General features: G+C 42.3%; 1 protein-coding gene across 2 annotated transcripts in view; it reads left to right on the top strand.

The window, feature by feature from the left end:
- The window catches only part of LOC137377791 (sodium- and chloride-dependent neutral and basic amino acid transporter B(0+)-like), a 97,385-nt gene that overhangs the window by 39,893 nt on the left and 42,780 nt on the right, over positions 1-14,712 (top strand). The window contains exons 8-10 of one of the 2 annotated variants that reach the window (XM_068047848.1): positions 3,523-3,751; positions 7,631-7,756; positions 11,136-11,254. In XM_068047848.1, coding sequence (XP_067903949.1) covers positions 3,523-3,751; positions 7,631-7,756; positions 11,136-11,254 — 474 coding nt within the window. The remainder of the gene's footprint in view (positions 1-3,522; positions 3,752-7,630; positions 7,757-11,135; positions 11,255-14,712) is intronic. The other variant, XM_068047849.1, reaches the window with a different exon arrangement.

Raw genomic sequence — 14,712 nt, 5'->3', positions numbered from 1 at the left:
TGGCAGTCTAACAATGCAATGCAGATATGGCAAGTCAGCTTGGAAACCAAAATATTCTACCTAGTAGACACGAGTGGACCAGCAGTGGCAGGACTACCAGTGTGTAAGGACCTCAACATCATGACCATCCATGACGTCACCAAGGTACTCAATATAGCAGAAGAACTAAGGGTACCCGCATTGAGTCAGTCCACGACCTACAACAAATGTACCCCGACAGGTGCAACGCCACAGGGAATGTCAAAGGCGATGCCGTACTGCACATCAGGGAGGATGCAATTTTGTCAATTGACCATCCCAGTGTGCACATACAAGGAAAACTTAAGCAGGTGTTAGATGACATGGAACACAATGGCATCATCCATCATCTACATCATCACACAGACTGGTGCAGCTCAATCACATGTGTACCGAAGAAGGTTGGAGCAATCAGGATGTGTCTAGATTTGAGACATCTAAAACTCTCCCGAAAAATTCCAACATTACAGGAGTTGAACCTCAAGTTCACAGGAGCCAAATTCTTCTCCATGTTGGATGCCAAAAATGGATATTGGTCGGTACGCAGTCAAGTTGTTTCAGCAACATATGGACAGAATTAGAGAAAAAGTACCTGGCTGCATTTGCATTGCAGATGATATTGCAGTAATGGGCAAAACCAAAGAAGAACATGATCACAATCTCCATTCACTCTGGCAGTAGCTCATCGTGAAGGGCTCATTTTTAACAGCAAGAAGTGCCAGGTGAATGTAAGTCAGATCAATTTGTTTGGCTCTGTTTATTCCAGTTGCGGTATTTACCCAGGTAAAGTGGAAGATGTAAGGCATATGCCGACTCCACAAGACAAAGAAGATCTACAGAGATGTCAAATTTTTTAACTTAATGGCACCATGCATTCCAAATGTTTCTGACACAGCACCATCGCTGAGAAAGCTCCTAAAGAAAGACATACCATTTGTATAGCAGGAGGACCATCAGTATATGTTTGAGTCTCTCAAATAACCATTGTCAGCAGAAACCTGTACCCTGCAGTACTACGATCCAAGGAAGAAGACAATCCTGGATGTTGACGGCTCACAGAAAGGGCTAGCAGTGTGCATCCTACAGGATGGCAAACCAATTCTATTTGCGTCCAAATGTTTATCCTCAGCACAGTCCAATTACTCAAACCTAGGGCGTGAAACACTTGCTCTGGTGCTTGGGATCACAAGGTTCCACACCTATCTGGTCGGTAAGCAGTTCATGGTGGAAACAAATGCGACCAACTACAATCAGAAACAGCAAATGACACACAACTGAAGACACTATGGAGAATCATCATTGAAGGCTGGCTTGTTACGGTAAAAGAGGTGCTTAAAAACCCTCAGATGCTCTTCACCAAGACCATTGGGCATAGAGTGAACAAGAAGACTGGCACGAGACACTGTTTATTGGTCAGCGAGCAATAATGACATCAAAAGGTTAGTAAGGATGTGTGAGGCATACCAGAGCCACCAGCTACAACAACACAAAGAACATCTACACCGTCATGAGATTCCATCAGTCCCTTGGTCCAAAATCTCCACTGACCTATTTTCCATTAATGGAGATGACTTTATCTTAGTCACTGATTATTTCTCCAAATTTCCAATTGTCAGGCAGATAAAAGGCGCTACAAGTGTAGTCATCGCAGACACATTAAGTGCTATATTCAGTCTATTTGGTGCATCTGAAGAAATCATTTCAGACAATGGGCCACAATATACAGACAAACCTTTCATGGATATGTGTGCCAAATTGGGCATAAACCATGTGACATCCTCACCACATTACCCTAGATCTAATGGTCTCACTGAGCGAATGATTCTCACAGTCAAAGCACTTATTCTAAAGTGTAGTACAATGAAACAAGATCTTCATGTTGCCATGCTCCACCTCAGAGCTACACATATGGATACGGGTTTACCGTCAGAGATTATGTTTGACAGACAAGTACGAATGACTCAGCCAAGCCATCATCTGTCCAAATTCTCCGAGATGCACGAGGCACTGCTCGACAAACGGGAGAATGAAGATGGCGCATGGCCAACACACAGGGTCTACCTCAACTACATGTAGGACAAAAGGTCAGGGTCATAGACCCCATAATGAGAACATGGTTACCCGCAGAAGTGTCTGGAGTGTGCGTTGAACCTAGGTCCTATGAGATTACAACATCCAGTGGTGCAGTGTTCAGAAGGAACCGAAGCCAACTGAGAGAGATGTGTAGTACTCCAATTGTGCACGGCAGACTCAAGGGAGCAGGCTCTGGCAGATCATCAGGAAGGCAGCCAACACATTGACAACATGTCTGCAAACCCAAGACAGCCAAGGGTGAAATCCACATCCCCAGAAGGTTATGCCATAACCAGATCAGGAAATGTTGTCAAACCACCTAAATGATTTATGGACTCTTAAGGCTCTATATTTTTACATCTCACAATCTCGATGTATGTGCAAATAATTTTGATGTTATCTAATTTTATATCTTTTTGCTTTTAGCATACTTATCTTTGTAAAGAAGGGGATGTTGTGTGATTTCCTTTAAGAGTGATGTCCCTTTAAGATCTTAGTATGCTAGTAAGCTGAGTACCAGGATGCAGTCACGTGACTACATGCCAGTCTCATTCTGTAACTGTAACACCAAGAAGCAAGTTCTGTAAATAGTTAGCTCTGCACTGTATTTAATAGTTAGCTGTAATAAACCTGTTCTGAGATCTTCAACCACCTGAACTCCACACATCTCATTTATGTTGCCTCAGACTACCTAAAAGCTTCTCATTATATTTCACACTGCTCAATATAGGTAAATGTTGAAGCAAACTGAGAGATAAGGTTTTCGTGAATTTAACAGCGGAGTGGTGCCTATCTGAGAGCAATTTTTGGATTTCTGAATTGAATCTGAAATTGCTGTGACATTTGTGCATATATAATGTTGATGCTATTAGCCTCACCATTACTCTGACAGCATTCTGATTTTGATTTCCAATTAAAGCATTTACCCTCTATTTCCACAATCAAAATCAACCTCTATGTATATAGATTATACTGTGGCTTTACAATGGAGAATAAAAGCTATGACAAGTTATTTATTTGATATTGAGATCTGATTTTTTAATTTGGTGTGATTATGCGACAATTTAGAAATGAGCCTTCATGTTTTGCTGAAAGACTTTTCTTTGTTGCTGCTTTCAAAAACAGAATCAAGGCACTGGGTAACAATGTAAATGCTGCAAGTAAAGAATTGTGTTACTAAATATCATGGCTGGTGGGAGAAAATATCAAAACTCCTGGATGGAATTCAGCAGTAAGTTGTAGACAGAGAGGGAAAATGATTGTCCTACTGTTTAAGGGAGATACTATTGACCAGAGGGAGTTTCATTCAGTCAGTTCACCATGAACTAACCACATCACCCCCATCGATCTCATGGTTAATGTAGTTTTATCTGTTAGACCAGTTTGTGTAAATTCTCCCACTGCTGACTAATTCTACTTTCTATTTACCAGGTCTGGAAAGATGCTGCAACACAAATTTTCTATTCTCTTGCAGTGGGTTGGGGCAGTTTAATAACACTGTCATCCTACAACAAATTCCACAACAACTGTTACACAGATGCCATCATTGTCTGTGTTGTTAATTGTGCTACGAGTGTGTTTGCTGGATTTGTCATCTTCTCCATCCTTGGTCACATGGCTCATGTACAAGACAAGCCTGTTTCAGAAGTTGCACAATCAGGTAAACCAGAACTGATAAAATAAATCAACCAGGGTCACACAACCTTAACCATCTCTCTGAAATCAATCATCTGTTAGATATGAAATTACAAAGTTCCAGTGTACAGACACAATAATGAATACTTGAATCCACAGCAGTAATTCTGGTGAAAAGTGATATTCAGCCTGTGAAGTATCACACAATGAAATGGTGTTTGGTTTATACTGGACAGGGATTGGAGCTGAATAATGAGCTGGAATATCTGCAGATTGACAGATTTGTTTGTTCAACCTCTGCTGTTAAATGTGAGCTTTTCAAATAATCACAGAACAGGAAGTAACAAAGAAATAACATTACAAGACACAATAGAGGGTCAGTTATTTACATTATAAGTATATTATATATATGAATTTGGCCTAACCATCAGCCTCAAGAAAACGAACATCATGGGGCAGGACGTCAGAAATGCTCCATCCATCAATATTGGCGACCACGCTCTGGAAGTGGTTCAAGAGTTCACCTACCTAGGCTCAACTATCACCAGTAACCTGTCTCTAGATGCAGAAATCAACAAGCGCATGGGAAAGACTTCCACTGCTATGTCCAGACTGGCCAAGAGAGTGTGGGAAAATGGCGCACTGACATGGAACACAAAAGTCCGAGTGTATCAGGCCTGTGTCCTCAGTACCTTGCTCTATGGCAGCGAGGCCTGGACAACGTATGTCAGCCAAGAGCGACGTCTCAATTCATTCCATCTTTGCTGCCTCCGGAGAATACTTGGCATCAGGTGGCAGGACCGTATCTCCAACACAGAAGTCCTCGAGGCGGCCAACATCCCCAGCTTGTACACACTACTGAGTCAGCGGTGCTTGAGATGGCTTGGCCATGTGAGCCGCATGGAAGATGGCAGGATCCCCAAAGACACATTGTACAGCGAGCTCGCCACTGGTATCAGACCCACCGGCCATCCATGTCTCCGCTTTAAAGACGTCTGCAAACGCGACATGAAATCCTGTGACATTGATCACAAGTCGTGGGAGTCAGTTGCCAGCGTTCGCCAGGCTGGTGGGCAGCCAAAAAGACGGGGCTAAAATGTGGCGAGTCGAAGAGACTTAGTAGTTGGCAGGAAAAAAGACAGAGACGCAAGGGGAGCGCCAACTGTGCAACAGCCCCGACAAACAAATTTCTCTGCAGCACTTGTGGAAGAGCCTGTCACTCTAGAATTGGCCTTTATAGCCACTCCAGGCGCTGCTTCACAAACCACTGACCACCTCCAGGCGCGTATCCATTGTCTCTCGAGATAAGGAGGCCCAAAAGAAAGACTGGCACCCACTTTTTTATTTTATGAATTAAATTGTTGAATGAATTCAGGACTTATGCGGAGAATTTTATGCTCTCCACCGCCACGGGTTTGGATGTAGGGAGAGCATAAAGTCATATGGGATGGCGGTGGCAGGATGGGTGGGGGAGGGGGTTAGTGGGGTTTCCGCCATCTTCCCACCTCCACCAAAATTTAGTCCTGGGCGGGAAGGCCTGTGAACCGTCTTCCCAATTGAGGCCCTTATCTGGGCAATTAATGGCCAATCAAGGGCCTCATCCCACCACCGCAATTAGTCATGCGGTGGGCAGCTCTGTCAACTGCACAGGAAGAACAGCATGAAAACCATGCGGGCTGCTTCCCGATTCCTGGGGTGCTGGAGGGGGTTGTGCGGAGGGTGGTCCGCTGAGAGCCACCCCCCTTCCCTTGCTTACGACCCTCCCTACACTCCCCACCTCACGTGACCCCTCTTGCCCTGACCTACGTGTGGCCTGGGACCAGTGCCACTCCTGGACCTCGAATAGGTACTCCACTGGCAGCAGCCACTGCCTCCGCGCTGACGTTGCTCAGTGGAAGAGCTGCCGTCCTCTGATTGGCCAGCAACTCTCCGTGGGGAGGACTTGCAGCTCCGGTGTCCTTGATCCCATGGAAGGCCCGCTGCTGTCCACTTAAGTGCCTGATTTTCACTAGATTCAGTCAGCTTTCCAGAGAAGAGGAGACACGGAGTTCGTCGGAGTCGCTTTTTCCAGTTGTTGAGACACCCGTCGCTGGCATGGATTTATAATATGAACAACTTTGAGTCTACTACGCATTTATAATTAAATCAGAGGGAAATTTTAGTTATTGATAATATTAATTACTGGCACTCGATTATGTACTCAAATTGAAAATTACTAAGGGTACATTTTGTTTATATAAAGTTTTGATATGAAAAGTGTGATCCACGCAAACATTCTGTGCAATACCAGTTATAGCTGTAAATGTTGCTGTGATTAGAATGATGACCAGGCAACATTACATCAAAACACAGTCTACATATCCAGTCTGGCTATTCAAATATCCTGGGCACTGGGTGGTGCTAAAGCATGTATCAAATGAGTAAATTCTCTGCTCAGATATTTCCCTCCCATCCCCATTCTCCCTCATTACACTCTGCCAGTCTCATTGAATGGATCTGGAGATTTTTACCATACATATAAACATCAAACAGAACTCACAATGTGTTTCTCCTTCTAAATATTATAAATATGGAATATAGAGTTAATGATTTATATTATGTTACAACCAAGGTGGGAGTAATGCATTGTTAATTCAGTCCCACTACTCCACAGGTCATAGCACATCAAAAATAAAGTTTCCAACATACCAAAGAATAGCCAAATTAAACACTTTATTTGTCCCTCAGAATAAAGCACGTCAAACTAGGTTTTAAAAAAAAGTTAACTATTTATTAGACAAGAAATAATAAATCTTAACTACTTCCGAGATAAATCTACACAGATGAAAAACTCCTTATTTCCTTAACCATCATGCACACACACATACATTCACCAGTTAACCAGGGGATAGGATTTTTTTGGGTTACTTAGCTGTTTCTTAGGAATAGAAGGAATAATAAAAAAAAATTAAGTTTATCATGTTCTGGTAGGATGTTTTCAGTGCAGTGAGGCCCAAGAGTTGATTAGTTAGATGCCACTCAAAGTGTCTCCAGGCAAGGTTGATAAACAGTCTTTGATGGGTAGGCATTCACAGCAATTTAATTGCAGCAAGCGTCACACAAATCTTTCAGCAAATGTGCAGCAACAGGTCTACTTGGGTCAGCAGCAGTAGAAGAATTCTTCAGATTTCAGGATTTCTTAGATCAGGAGAAGGCAGGAACCACACTGGATGCAGGGTTTCTTCTCAAGAGATATAGGATTCCTTTCCAGAAATACAAGTCTCCTTTACAGAGAGTGGTAACACGTTTCTGGGTCTTCCTCTCTTGCTCCAGGCAGGTCAATACAAAGATTTCCAATGTCTTCCCTTTGTCCAACTCAATGGCTTTTAAAGGGTGCAAAGTAAAAAAAACCTTCCTGAAAATGATCACATGTCCAGACACAGTGTCTCTTGTCCTTCAAGAGAACTGCTCTGAGGAAGGCCAAACCCCTGTGGTTTCCTTGAAATTGCTTGCTTTCCTGTCCTCGTACAACTTCAACTTCCTTTCAAAGCACCCATAAAGTTCAACTTTTGTTATGAACTCCCTTTCAAAACATTGTAGGAATTCCAATTATTTGCAGGTGTCTTCCACTGAGCAAAAAGTCCTTTTCTCAGTTTTTAAAACACACAGAATTCTAAGTTCTGGGTACAAAAAAAATATTTTAACAATTGTAAATATATAATATAGATTCAGTGGTTTATATGGTAAATACATATCATGGCACCATTGTAACGTTCATGCAATTATCCATTTAGCAAATTTTGACAAATATTGACAATCTGGATTCCAAATAAATTAACAGATTTTAAGTAAATAACCTCAGTTTACAGTATGTCTCTTTTTAAGCACCATTAATTGTACCATTTCAATTGTATCCACTGTTTAGGTTTAAGTTTGGTTTTCATTGCCTACCCAGAGGCTCTTGCACAGTTGCCATGGGCACCTTTATGGTCCATTTTATTTTTCTTCATGCTGGTCACTTTGGGACTTGACACTCAGTTTGCAGCTTCAGGTAAGAATGACATTACATCATTTAACCAATCTCTTTCCACTTTTTATGAAAATGAAGCTATCTAAATTATTATATTGGGTGAGAAATTACCATTGGTGATGTTAGTAGACGAATGCATAATACTTCTTTGTGGTCATTCTCTGCTCACTGTCTTTGTGCAACATCAATCTGCTTGACTTAATGAAGTGGTTTATGACTTTAACCCCATATAGGGACTAAACCAAATCAGGAGTACATCCCTATGAATCTCCTTTAAATAAGTTCAAACCATACAAACTCTTATATACACTTATTTAGGTCCAAAGAATTGAACTAGTTTTCCCTCAAAGAAAGAAAACTAACAGAGAATATTACCATCTTTTGGATAGCCTATTTTTAATTATGGCTAGGTCATAAATATCCCAGATATTATAAGGGTCTGGGAAACTCTCTTCAATACATATCTCTCCACTTAAAGAGACACAGAGAGGGGGTTCTTGTAGTTGTATACAGAATGTTACATGAGATGATTTATTAACTTTTATATATTTATTAAATAATTTAACATGCAATACACTTTTAAGTGGATATGTGTACTACAATATCAAAGATTACTAAGAGATGTAAAACTTAATCTTATTTCTAAAATAGAATCCAAAAGTTCAACCTTGACAATGTTACAGCAAAATATCTTAGAATATCCATCAAAATTCAAAGTAAACTGTTACCTTAAATTCCCCGAGTACGTCTGCTGCTTAACAGGACAAAACACTCTCAGTTAAGAGCAGAATTCTCTTGTCATGTGGTCAGCCGTTCTTACCATAGGTGGAGAAGCAATGATGATTTTTTGATTCAAAACTCTCACGTTTATACTGTTTCTAATCTATTAACTCATCTTTTGGGATGTAGGTGTTACCTTTCTGTGCATATTTTTCCCCCTTTTGTTATCCATATATGATAGTATCATTAGCTATTTATTCCCAATTAATTATCTGCTGAGAATTCCCTTCTCATGAGCTTTTATCTGATCAAAATGTTTGTTGTGTTTTATAGTAACATTAAGACTTAATTTTATAAATGTGTTTTATACTTTAAAGATTTTTAATTAAATTTGTGCAGTAACCGTTTTTTCCTTTTTGGGTTAAATTGGGTTTACGTGGCAACTGTTTTATAGGTAACATTCCATCTTGTGATTGATCATCTGTGATGGTTCTTTGATGGTACCTTGTGCCATCTCCTTCAGTCAATTTGTCAATATCATTAATATTATCAGCTAATTAGGATTATAGTTATTAGTACGGACCATGTATAGCCTGTCTCATTTAACTTAAAAGATGTTTCTGGTTCACATTCCATTGTAACAGGGATGTTCATGGGTTTTTAACTCTGCCCTTAAAGGGAATTTCAGTGAGACTTGAAAACTGACCATTTATTCAATCTTTAATTCCAAAAGGTATAATGTATTAATTATATCTAAATTCTACCTAATTCAGCCTATTATACCTATATTTCATCATATTAACAGCTACATTAAAGTAACATTCAGGAACATATCGCCCCATCATCTGGAAGATTTCATAATACAATTTCTGTTTGATATTTATTGCACTAATTTCCTTTCCCTCTTCTTTTTCCCAAACTCTACCACCTCACATTTGCTTGTGCACAGATCTTGTGACAAAAGGGAAGGCATTTTTATGTACCTGACTAACAGGGAGTGGGCTGCTCAGAAAGTCATGGGGAACCTGCAGTTTTAACTCCACAGTGTGTCCGGGAAGCCGCCAATCAGTTGCCCCCTCCCCCAGAGGTACAAGCCTGATTGATAGGCTGGGCCTCCGGTCAGGTGGAGACTCGGTTGATGGAGGTCACAAGATGAGGTAAAATTGCTGGAGGTAATAAAAACAAAAAATTCTGGAAATACTCAGCAGGTCTGGCAGCATCTGTGGAGAGAGAAACAGATTTAATGTTTCAGGATAGTGACCTTTCATCAGAACTGCCAGGCCTGCTGAGTATTTCCAGCACTCTTTATTTTTATTTCAGATTTCCAGCATCTGCAGTATTTTACTTTTATTAAAGTTGTTGTTGGCATGTCCAACTGTGGAGGTTCCTCAGGAAGGCACTCGGATCCAGCAGGTAGGTGCAAACATTTTCACCTCCTGGATTCGCCAAGTCCCCTCCTGGGTTTAACTGCTGAATTTCCCGAGGCTCGGAAAATCTGATCTACAGCAGTTGGATTCCTGAAGTAGAATGACATTGAGGCTCACAGTCTCATTATCATATTTAAAGTACCAACTCACCTCCTTGGTGTGGGTTTGCTGCCCGCCCACCTTCCAGCCTCAGTTAAAACCGGAAATGGGTGGATTGGAAGTGTGCTTTGATTGGGAAACAGATTTCTGGGACTTTAACCCCACATCTGATCCAAACCCACCCACTTTTTAATGTTAAAAATCCCCTTAGGTGCCTGAGGATAAGAATTATACAATTTATCCTAAACGCTTCCCACACAGCAGAGTAATAGGAACGGGATTGGGTAAAATGCATGTTTCAGAGAGTGGGAAAATATCTTATGGAGGTGATGGTGGTTTCACCCACCGGCTGGAGAACCAGGGAGGGACCAACGCAGCCTCCTCCTCAGAAGGTCCACCGAATTACAATCGGACAATTAACAGGACACCGGTGGGCCTTACCCGGGATCAGAAGGCCATGGGGGGGGATGTCTCACCTGCTGAAGGCTGCCAGCCAATCAAAGGCCGGAAGCTCTTTTGCTCAGCAGCGCCTTCGGGGAGGTGGTGGCTTATGTCGGAACAACACCCACTGGAGGCCCAGGATTGTGGAGTGACCCAGGCCAGAGTTAAATGATGGCAGGAAGGGTTTTGAGGGGTGGGGGTAGTGCGGAGGGGGTAGTAGGGGGGTTGGCAGTAAAGTCAGGGGGTTGGGTCTGAGCAGGCCCCTTCCTTCCTGATACTGTGTCCCTCGATCAGGCATTGAGTGCCTTAGACCGAGGACCCCGCCCCAACACACGGGTTTGCATGTCATGCTCCCCATGTGGCAACAGGCCTGCCTGCCACTGGATTAATACCAGCAGCGGAGGGAAGAGGACCTTAATTAGGCATTAATTTCCTCTTAAGAACATCCATGGGCCTTACCGTCACAGAAATTTTCAGGGTGGAGTTGGGAAGGTTGCGGGGAGAACACCCACCACCATCCCACCCAATTAATGCTCTCCCCACCTCCAAACTCACCACAGGGGAGAGCAAAAAATATCACCCAGGGTTAGTGGAATCTGTTCTTGCCTGCTCCTCTGGTCTGCAGGGTTTTAGTCTCTCCAGTGGTGGGTTTCTCCAGGACTTTGTAAATTATGAATTAGTTACTGATCTCATTTAACATTTTCTTTCATCAGAAGCAATTATAACAACCCTCCTGGACCAGTTCCCTAATTTTCGACAATCAAAGTACCTTTATCTAACAACTGGTGTTTGCCTGTTATTTTGTTTCCTTGGCCTTCTATTTGTCACACAGGTATGTTGTCCTTCCATAGTTTAGCTGTTTCCACATGTAGGTCTGATTATAACTCTCAAAGGTGATAAGTTTCACAGGATGAAGGAATAAAGAACAAAGAACAAAGAACAGTGCAACGTAGGAACAGGCCATTCGGCCCTCCAAGCCTGCGCCGATCTTAATGCCTGCCTAAACTAACACCTGCTGCACTTCCGGGGCCCATATCCCTCTATTCCCTTCCTATTCATGTATTTGTCAAGATGTCTCTTAAACGTCGCTATCGTATCTGCTTCCACCACCTCCCCTGGCAGCAAGTTCCAAGCACTCACCACCCTCTGTCCATACCGCTCATAACTTTGTAAACCTCTATCATGTCGCCCCTCCACCTCCGTCGTTCCAGTGAAAACAATCTGAGTTTTTCCAACCTCTCCTCATAGCTAATGCCCTCCAGACCAGGCAACATCCTGGTAAACCTCCTCTGTACCCTCTCCAAAGCCTCCACGTCCTTCTGGTAGTGTGGCAACCAGAATTGCACGCAATATTTGAAGTGTGGCCTAACTAAAGTTCTGTACAGCTGCAACATGACTTGCCAATTTTTATACTCTATGCCCCGACCGATGAAGGTAAGCATGCCGTATGCCTTCTTGACTACCTTATCCACCTGCGTTGCCACTTTCAGTGACCTGTGGACCTGTACGCCCAGATCTCTCTGCCTGTCAATACTCCTAAGGGTTCTGCCATTTTCTGTATACCTCCCACCTGCATTAGACCTTCCAAAATGCATTACCTCACAATTGTCTGGATTAAACTCCATCTGCCATTTCTCCGCCCAAGTCTCCAACCGATCTATATCCTGCTGTATCCTCTGACAATCCTCATCATTATCCGCAACTCCACCAACCTTTGTGTCGTCCGCAAACTTACTAATGAGACCAGCTACATTTTCCTCCAAATCACTGATATATACTACAAACAGCAAAGCTCCCAGCACTGATCCCTGCGGAACACCACTAGTCACATTCCTCCATTCAGAAAAACACCCATCCACTGATACCCTCTGTCTTCTATGACCGAGCCAGTTCTGTATCCATCTTGCCATCTCACCTCTGATCCCGTGTGACTTCACCTTTTGTAACAGTCTGCCATGCGGGATCTTTTCAAAGGCTTTACTAAAGACCATATAGATAATATCCACTGCCCTTCCTTCATCAATCATCTTCGTCACTTCCTCAAAAAACTCAATCAAATTAGTAAGACATGACCTCCCCTTCACAAAACCATGCTGTCTCTTGCTAATAAGTTTGTTTGTTTCCAAATGGGTGTTAGTCCTGTCCCGAATAATCCTCTCTAATAGTTTCCCTACCACTGACGTAAGGCTCACCTGCCTATAATTTCCTGGATTATCCTTGCCACCCTTCTTAAGCAAAAGCACAACATTGGCTATTCTCCAGTCCTCTGGGACCTCACCTGCAGCCAATGAGGATGCAAAGATTTCTGTCAAGGCTCCAGCAATTTCTTCCCTTGCCTCCCTCAGTATTCTAGGGTAGATCTCATCAGGCCCTGGGGACTTATCTACCTTAATGCTTTGCAAGACACCCAACACCTCCTCCTTTTTGATAATGAGATGACTGAGACTATCTGCACTCCCTTCCCTTGGCTCATCATACACCAAGTCCTTCTCTTTGGTGAATACTGATGCAAAGTACTCATTTAGCACCTCGCCCATTTCCTCTGGCTCCACACATAGATTCCCATCTCTGTCCTTGAGTGGGCCAAGCCTTTCCTTGGTTACCCTCTTGCTCTTTATATATGTATAAAAAGCCTTGGGATTTTCCTTAATCCTGTTTGCCAATGACTTTTCATGACCCCTTTTAGCCCTCCTGACTCCTTGAAGGAGGACCTGGTGTGTTGATCCTGTTGTTTTCCACTTGTCCAATATTGTGCAGTGATGGTGTGGGACTGACTGACCCTTCCCCATCTGCTGTTACTAAATACAGAGCCTGGTTAAACAGATAAAACCCTGCTTTGTTAACACCCTTTGAATCAAATTTACATTGTGTTCATTTTAAATCAGCCGGGTAGTGTTTGAAAACTTACGTTTTTGTGCAGGGATGACACTTTGTTAAGTTTCTGTCTCAGTGTCAGTTTGGCTCAGTTGAAAACACTCACACCTCTGATCAGAAGTTTGTGGTTTGTAAACCCAGGATTTAAACACATTATTTCAGCAAACACATCAGTGAAACAGTGAGGGAGTGCTGGATTGTCAGAAATAAAGAATGTTGTAACATTCAGGAGCTATGATGTGATCGGAATATCAGAAACACAGGTGAATTCAGAACATGGAAATGAAAATAACATTCAGGGGTTTACAATGTTCAATAAAAGGAGTTTATTCAGGCCAGATGTCAGGGACACCGGGAAGGTAAATGAAGTTAATCCTGTGGGAGGTAGAAAGCTACAAAATGAACTAACTTGGTTAAAAATCTTTAAAGTAGAAAATCCTAAATGAACACGCTGGAGAATATAATGTATCGAGAGCAGGGACTGCAGAGAGGATGAGCAAACTGACCACAGCACCATAGTAAAGGGGGTCTTTCAAGTTGGGGGAGTAAAAAGGAATGTAGTTGTAGTAGATGACAGTATAGTTAGAGGATAGATACTGTTCCCTGTAGACAAGAATGCGAGTCCTGAAGGCTGTATAGCCTGTCCTGTGCAAGGGTTATGGACATGTCCTCGGGGCTGGAGAGGAACTTGGAGTGGAAGGGGAAGGATCCAGTTGTCATGGTCCACGTAGGTATCAAAGATATGGTAGGACTAAGAAAGAGGTTCTGCTAAGGGAGTATAAGCAATTAGGGTCTAAATTACAAAACGGAACCACAAAGGTAATAATCTGTGGATTACAACCTAAGCCAATTGGTATAGGGTAAATAAAATCAGCGAGTTGAATGCATGGGTCAAAGATTAGTGTGGGAGAGATGGATTTCAATTCACTGGGCACTGGAATGAATACTGACGAAATAGAGAGCTGTCCTATTTGGATGGTCTTCTCTCAAACTGCACTGGACCAGTGTCCTGGTGAGTCGAATAACGAGGGCTCTGGAGAGGATTTTAAACTAAATAGTGAGTGGGGGGGGAAGGGTTCAGGTGAGGGAAAATTTAGAACATTAAAGAGAAAAGACATGGCAATAGTGCAGGGTAGTGATACAGCTAACGATAACCAAAGTGTGACAGGAGGGATGGAGTGTACAAACATAAGAGTGCGCCAGCAAATCGGTAAAAATAGAAAAAGACAGAATTAAAGACTTTTTATCTGAATGCATGCAGCATTCGTAACAAGATAGATAAATTGATAGCACAAATCGAAGTAAATGGAAACTGAATATTCAAGTATATTAGACATTTCATAATGATAGAAAGAAAGGAACAGAAAGTGGAGTAGATCTGTTAATAAAGGATGAGATCATTACAGTGATGAGAAA

The sequence above is a fragment of the Heterodontus francisci genome, chromosome 15, assembly GCF_036365525.1.
Source record: "Heterodontus francisci isolate sHetFra1 chromosome 15, sHetFra1.hap1, whole genome shotgun sequence".
Classification (NCBI taxonomy): domain Eukaryota; kingdom Metazoa; phylum Chordata; class Chondrichthyes; order Heterodontiformes; family Heterodontidae; genus Heterodontus; species Heterodontus francisci.
This window is presented reverse-complemented; position numbering and strand designations above follow the sequence as displayed.